The sequence below is a fragment of the Adiantum capillus-veneris genome, chromosome 8 (assembly GCF_014529385.1).
Source record: "Adiantum capillus-veneris isolate H3 chromosome 8, ASM1452938v2, whole genome shotgun sequence".
NCBI classification, from domain to species: domain Eukaryota; kingdom Viridiplantae; phylum Streptophyta; class Polypodiopsida; order Polypodiales; family Pteridaceae; genus Adiantum; species Adiantum capillus-veneris.
Window position 1 is genome coordinate 107,578,818 of NC_140938.1, and position 8,278 is coordinate 107,587,095.

An 8,278-nucleotide genomic window follows, 5' to 3' on the forward strand; every position below is an offset into this window, starting at 1 on the left:
GACCAAGGGTTTAAGTTTACAGACCTTGTCTTACTTCAATAACCCAAGTGACTTAGATATACAAGTGACTTAGATATACAAGTGACTTGACTTCTTTGTAAGCTAGCATCTCTTGGCATTCCAAATGCCTACTCATCTTCAGTGGAGGAGGTGACTTCATCCGCCCTTTAAAAAATTAGTGTCTAGTCCTCTCGACCCACTTTTGTGCCAATTTCAAGCAATTGGCTTCAATTTAGGATGTGAGCATGTGGATCCTTAGCAACAAGTGAGAACACCACCTTCTTTGATACAAATGTAAGATTCTAAAGTGTAAGCCTCCTGGAAGAGCTCACATGAGATCTCTCTTTGACATAGGAGCACTTCATAAGACTGTCCCCCCAACCATAGGAGTCCCATGCATAAATGGATTAGGCCTTGTCTTGGCCAGACATGACCCATACTTGTTGTGTGTCAAGCTACACACCTTCTTGCCATGTAGGCCTCCTCAAACCTTGTGTGGACTCCACCGTCGAGCTCTATGAAGTTGTTGTATGCTGCACACACCTATCCGGTATGTCATCGGTGCTCCATGGTCCCAATGCTTTAGATGGTGTGAAAATTCTCTACTAGAAAATCATCAAATATATTATCACTTTTGATGGTACCTTCTAAAATTTTAAGGGGACACATAGTTCACGGGTGCTCCTTATCTAATCTCTATATGAACACTCATCTTTTAAAAAGCATCCAAATTCTCTAGCTTAAGATTCACAGCTCGATACCTGGAGATGTATTAGTTAAATGTCAAAACATACATTTGATGTGTCCCATTTAGATCCAATATTTGTCATTCTAAAGAGGAAAGGTTTGTCTCAAATGCAACCCATGTAGTGGGTTGAGGGTGCAAACTCATTTCTCACTTGTAGGCCTTGCTCTCGAGTAATAAACTCGTGTCCAGGTAGTCACTTCATTTCAAAGTGCAACACAAGCAATCCAAGTCTCTCCACTGTTATATGAGCATCCCCATCATCCATTTCATAATGAATTTCTTCATCATGGAACGAAAGCTGCTTCATATTGTTTGGCAAACTCATTTTTTGAATCTTCAAACAAAGGTTTCTATAGTTTTGGCAAGATTCCCTGAGTGTCAATCAGGCTACTTGAAATTACTTGCCCGAGCAAATTAGTGATTTGCATGAAATTTGCATTCATACACAAGAAATACTCAACAAAATTGTGTGCATGAGCACAATACTTGGAGATAATTCATGTTTACTAGACCATGATTGGCTAGATCCAAATATTGCACAAATGCTACAGCAACTAATGAAAGTAATTCAAAATTGAAAATATAATAGGCTAACAATATATAGTGTAACCTGAAATTTAATTTAATGATTATAGTTCATACAAATTATGAACTTCCACAATGTTTTTATGCAATCAATTTAACTCATTTTGCTTATACAAAATAAAATGCCCTAATCCTAGACTTACAGGTTTATGGATGAGATATATTTGCCAGCCCATCTGCACTTACAAATGCTTGACAGGATCTTATTTTTCACCTAATCAAATACTCAATCCCTAGCTTCTTCCAAACCCTGAATCTAAGAGTTTTACACATTGCTTTTGAAAGCAGTTGTTGGCAGCAAAAGAAAAAACAAAACCAACAAAAGCAAACATCCCCATATCATGTCGGCAGCACCACTCACCTTCTCGCTCTAACTTCCTATTGCTGAGGCAGACCACCCCCAAGGAAATGTAGTTTTTATTATCCACCTCAATCAAGACCAAAAATGATTTTCTCAATCTGTATAACCAAATTCCCTTCCAGATCGTTCAAAATGTCATGCCGGTAACTTGTGTTGCATCAACACACTGGCACATAATGATACAATCAAGTCCTGTTCTAATACCTGATACCTATATAAACATTAAAAAAAAACGATTGTTTACCTTCACCCAAAATAGGTAAGTTAAGACCTATCTGCTTATGTCTTCACAATTTTCTTAAATCCATCTCCCACACAGCAAGCTAGAAGAGTTTCAAAGCAAGTACTTGACATGGCTCAGCTGCATAAGAGCTGCACATGAAAAGCTGAATGAATTCCAAAAACCTTGAATTTGGTCATCAGAAGTTTAACTGCAAATCAGCAACAATGAGTCCTTTTACTGTTACCCTGATAAACAGTCAGGGCCACACATTTCAAGCACCAGTTTGGTGGGCGTTCTAAAAAATGGCAGATGAACATGTCATCATTATATCACAAAGCTTCAAGCACCGACATCTCCCATTTGAAAAGCAATTGCAGACTCCATATAAGCATCTTCAAGGCATAGGAAGGACTCTGCAACACAACATACCAATGCTGAACTGCTAAAGTTAATCTTCCAATGCTCTACGTTTGATACACAAACAAAATGGTTCTCCATCCATGTCGATTGCAGGTAGATTCAAGACCAGTATCATTCCATTAGCTTGCCTATCATAGCCCTGTCTGCACATGTTCATTCCATACAGAACAACATTTTCTGTATAATGCGCATCCAGCTTTTTCTGTATCATGCTCATCCAAGTGGTGCAAGCTGTGTTTTGTCACATTTCGTTGTACAAATTGCGTCTCTCAAAGTGTGACATTTCTTGCAAAAATGCAACCATCTCCACTCTCATTTCAAACCCGTCATGACCATGTCATGAATGCAATATACTGGGCTTCGGAAGCCTAATGTAGACACTATGATTCGATGACATTGTTATTCATCATTGACATGGTGCACAAAGCTGAGGCAATGCTCACAAAGCGGTGCTTTGTTTCATGGCCAGGGTAATGTTCCTTCAACCATATCTTTCAGTAATCAAGAGAGGCTACGATCCGTGAACTCTTCGAGGCTCGATAACAGTGGCTGCGGAGCCAAGATGATACATTAGCTGATCAATTTAGGCCGATGTCTTACATGAAAAGGTCTCTACATCTCCTTCATTGCTATCATCATTACAATCGTCCATATCCCTACATTCATTTTCCGTTTCTTCTGCAGCATCAGTGTCACTCATTCCTTCACCATCACTACTGCTCTCACATAAACCCGCATCCTCTGTTTCATTCGCCTGACCTTCAATATGCTCCCCTTCTACCTTGGATCCTCGTAAACGGGGGCCTGCATTCACCATCTCCACAAACTTTTTTTTAAAATGAAGGAGAGGGTGGTCTTCATGGAGCTCAGAACCTTTATATGCTTCCCTTAACATAATGGTTTTGACAGCACCTCGTTGGCTTGTATAGAAGATGCCTGGAAAACGTTCGAAAAGGTGATAGACTTTCTGAGAAAGCCCAAATTCCTCTCTAAATGGCTGGATTACTTTCAGCCGAGCCTTTTTCTCAATAGTGAGACTCAGAAACTCATGCATGAGGGCCGCCAATCGCTTTTCTGAAATAGGGGTTCCTTTAGTCACCAATGTCCAGTCTTCATACGGCGAGATGTATGGAAGCTTTTGCCAGCTTTCCAGAACCTCAAGGTTCTTCTTCCTCAATGCCATGCCAGGCGACAGACGAATCTTGAAAGGTAAAGGCTTTCCTCGGACCTCTATGTCCCCCATGCCTTTGTTCATCGCATCTCGCTTGGCTCTCTTCTCAAACTCCGACACAGCTAAATCGTCATCCCATTCGACAAGCTCCACATATGTGTGCAAACCAAAATGAGCAAGCTTGAAGAACCGCGGATACTCAGGTATGAATCTATCAACAAGGTCTTTGGGAAAGCCAAAAATCCTTCTCACATCTTGCAGCTTGTCCACACAAATTCGACCAACGGCTGCCATCATCAGCAATCTACGCAATGTCTGCACAGATTGCGGTTCCATATCTCTGAATAATTGCCGGTCTTCATCGATAAGGGCTGCAAATTCTGGGGTGCATTTACACCACATCCTCCCATCTTCCGGGTTTTTGTAGACATGGAAAATGTTGGGGTACCTCTTCAGGAAACCTGTGAGAGTAAGCGTTTTATTCTTGATGCCAAACTGCCATCCTATCCGCTCAAGGTAGCGGAGCTTGACAGCAAGGCCTTTTTGGCCTGACATGACGTCCATAATTCTGAAGAAAGGTCTCAGAATCTTGTCCCTATCTGTGACCTCATCAAGCTCACGATCGGGCTTGGCTCTGATTCGAGGGACCGACACGAACCGCACTTGAAGAAGCCATGGGGGCTTTAGGGTTAGCACAGCTTGCAAGTTCTTCTGCCGGAGAAGGGTTGCCAGTGTCATGGATTTAGCAGGGGTTATGGTTTAAGCAATGCCTGCTTGCTGATTAAAAGACAAGATTCTCAGGTATATACTTATGGACATACACTCAAGGGAAAAAAATACATTGAAGGACAGCATTCTCACTTGGAGAATACCACAACTTCACAACGTTTTTCACACCTACATTAAACAAAACATATTCACAAACTACATCATGCAACTTACAAGCCTATTCTTGCCATATTGTTTGAAAACCTTATGATAAGTGCATTTAGCTTATTCACTTGGCTCTTCGTCTCTAAAGTAAACTTCCTCAGAGTTGCTATTTGTTGTTCTAGTTCACAAATTTGCACATTTGTTACACTAACTTGGTACTCATTTACAGACTTACGCAAAGACTTTGCTAAACCAAAAACATGTGATTTGAACGTTTCGTTTCCATCGCTACTAGACACATGCAACTCCTTCCAAATTTGTATAATGATTTCCCCTAGTCTTTCGAACCCTACATCACCCATGCTATTCGATGAGTCCTCTATCTGATTCTCGTCCAAATCAACTAGCTGACTGCCATTGTCTGCAATTCATGCACAATTACCATGAAAATTAACTACCGAAACGTAAAAAACTCACTATCAAACCTACACGGTACAGTACGATGCAATAGTGATTGTTTCAGTTCGGTGCACCAAAGGCATGCACTCATCGCCTATCTGTGGTGGCCTCTCGTCCTCTTCGATGTCTGTGCTATTAGTTGCTGCATGAGTTTGATTAAGCAAGTGATTAGTGCCTTTAGTCTCTAATAGGCTCTTTTTATTGTGCACCATTAATTAGGATTACTTGCATTCACATTTCAGTGTTTTTTTTTTCACTTCTTTAATTACTTCCTCCCCATACCTCTTTTGCTTGCACCACTTGTGTGTAGAGAGAGGACTCATTGTGATCTTTTCGACAAGCTCCTATGTGGTGTGTGCCCCCTAAGTTGTGTGCCCTCTAAGCATGCTGCTGACATCATCGATTGTTGTTCATCAGCAAGTTGACATCCTCACCAACCTGCCTCGTGCCAACTCCCTGCCATAAATAAGACTGGCTTGCCCTGCCTCGTTTATGAGTAACACGGGGTCCAAGTAAAACGATCGACCACAAGGGAGCTTTTTCAACGGTCGAGCGATTGGGGCCATTGGATCAACGCAGCAGGGGGGGAGGCAAGATTTATATAGCACCAGAATCACATTGCTTTCAACGAATCGCGTTAGGCGAGCTGGATTGGTGTGGGAGCGTGTAGGGGCAGGTCGGGGGATCGAGACGCGAGTGTTGAAGGTGGGGAGCCGTTTTTTTTATCCCATATAAATGTGATCAATGGTGGATGAAACCCCCACCGTCGATCCCTCTACTTTGGGCGTGTCACTTATAAACAAGGCTTGACCTGGGTGCTTTAGCGCTTAAGCCTCATAAGCCTGCATGCTGCCACATCAACCGCTCCCGCTCGTTGTCATCCAACATCAGCATCCTCGGTTGCCCTTGTCATTTTGCACCATTGTCACCACGTTGCCTTGCTCTGTCACCTGTTGGCCGCACATCAACAATCTATTGCTTACTTCTGCTCGTCAACATGACCCGCAACCCGCCCCGACATAGTAACTCGTGGTCGGTCTATCACTCGTTTTGTCAAAGGTAGTAAATTTTTAACGTGAACTGGTTCCCACACACACTACCATAGCCTTTGAAAAATTCCAAGCCCAACATTACCCAAGGCTCGTTCCCACTCCCTACCACCATTCACAAATTCAAGGCACTAATAGATTTCATTTCGCACTCCAAATTATCAAAGGGTTTAAACACTGCCAAATTGTTTGGTAAGACTGCCCTACACACAAAATCTCCACAAAAAATGTCTATAAGTTTAACGACGTTGATGTTCACACATGTTAAACAAAAGTGAAAGGAGTGTTGCTCATGAAAAAAACCTATGGAGCATTGTAAAACCGTCATCTGGCTCGTGGGAAGCCTCGACACAAACCTTGAATGCCCAACAACAAGCCAAAGACAAACAAGCTCTTGGAATATTCATCGTTGCACTCAAAGATAACTTCATGCACCACATTGATGATGCTACATGCACACTAAACCCTAGAGCATCTCTTCTATGCTCAAGGTAAGCACTCCAATATGAGCCTCAAAATGCAACTTTATGGTCTCACAATGCAAGATCAAAATGATGTCGCTAGCCTTCTCAACAAACTTAAGAGTATCTCAACTCAATTTGTCTATGCCGAGGTACAAGTTCCAAATAGGATAAAATTACCATCCTTCTCAAAGCCCTACCAAGTAGCTTTGATAACATTGTAACTATCCTCAAGGAGAAAGACCCCATTCTCGAACTCAAAGATGTAATCAATTCACTTCTAGGAGGAAGAAAAAAGAATTGGCACTTACACAAGGTCTCAAAGTAATCCATTTAGTGTAAGTGGTAAAGGTTTTTCACAATGTGTCAAAAGCAACCACAAATCAAATCACAAGATTGCTTCCGCATTAATGTGTGCCCTCATTGCAACAAGAAGGGACATGCACCCAACCGATGTTTCTTCAAAGATAATGCAAATAATCCTAGAGATTCCAAAGGCAAAGCACATGTCATGGAAAAAGAAGAAGAAGAAGGGGATGTCAACACGGTTTTTTACGAGGATGTATTGTAATGAATTTAGAAACTACCCCAAACCCAAAGTTTGGTGGTAAGACCTACCTCTTACATTAGATTCATCTTATGAGCCATATGTAGTTACCATAAATAACCCATAATAGACTCATTGTTGATAAGAATCCATGCATTTTGTATAAGCTTATGAGGACGTTTTGTGAGGTAATCCTTTTAGCTTACACTCGCTGCACGAACAATCCCTAAAGCCAAGCGTAATTGCATGCACCCCTATGTGCATGGATACAACCTCCTACATAAGGATCCCTAACATATGCTTCTCATTTCTTGCACACATACTACACTTTAAAAACACAAGCGACATGTTGTAGCCCACATTGTTGGGTTTCAAGCCCTGCTCATGGAAACATGCTCTTATGAAGCATGCAGGAAAGTTTCAGTTTGCATGGCAAGGCTCTTTTATATGTAAGGTTTCAAAAATTAATAATATAGCGTTGCTTTTCTTGTTGTTGTGTCAAATCTCTCTTTCTCTCTCTCTCTCTCTCTCACACACACACACACACACACACACACTCGTTCAATCTTTGTTGCACACTCCCTCAAGGTACCATGGATCCTCTTCGCTGGCACCCACCTTAGCCACTGCACCCAACAGTGGTATCAGAACCCAGGTGGGCCAAAGCAAGGAGGTGCTAGCAGGTTAGCGTTCTAAAATGCTGTTGAAGAGCCCATAGGTGCAATAGAACAAACGTTGTATATCAGAACGCGCTACGCATTGAAGCTCTCTCTGGCACATAGCGTCTCAGAACGCTGCTCGTCCGACGACAAGGTCACTACGGTGTAGAACGTGGTAGACAGAGAGTTTTAGAATGCAGAAGTCAACAAGTGAGGCAGTTTTTGTGCAGCATATTAAAACGTAGCTGATAGTAGTGCTAGGGGTGGTAACGATAGCAAACTTTTTCAACATAGCCTTTCAAAACGCCACCCTTGGAAGCGGATTCACTAGCTCGTTGAGGTTTGCAATTTTGTGGGTTTGCAAGCACTTATTTAGAGTTTTTCTAAACACCACATCTATGCAGCGTGATGCTTTTGGCAAACTTTGGTCGTCTTGTCAATGACAAGATAATTTCAAGGTTATGGCTCGCGGTTGCAATCAAGATGATGCATGGACATGCTCAAAATGCCAAGGAAAGTTTACAACACACTCACACACATCTACTACAGGTACAGAGAATGTCTCTTTCCAAAAATTTACCCAAACCAAAAGTTTGCTACAACCAAATCCATCAACATATACAAAGTTTCAAAACTATTTTTTGTTTCAATGTCATACTTTTATTCAAAATTTGTCCTTTGTCAACACAATTATGTTTTTCCAGTCAAAGCCTCTTTTACCT

General features: G+C 41.7%; 1 protein-coding gene across 1 annotated transcript; it reads right to left on the minus strand.

The window, feature by feature from the left end:
• Window positions 1-1,734: 1,734 nt before the first annotated feature.
• LOC147452725 (protein ROOT PRIMORDIUM DEFECTIVE 1-like) lies at window positions 1,735-4,400 on the minus strand. The gene has a single exon (XM_086518326.1). It carries the CDS (start codon window positions 4,244-4,246, stop codon window positions 2,921-2,923), a length of 1,326 nt encoding a protein of 441 aa, XP_086374452.1. The 5' UTR covers window positions 4,247-4,400; the 3' UTR covers window positions 1,735-2,920.
• Window positions 4,401-8,278: the final 3,878 nt, after the last annotated feature.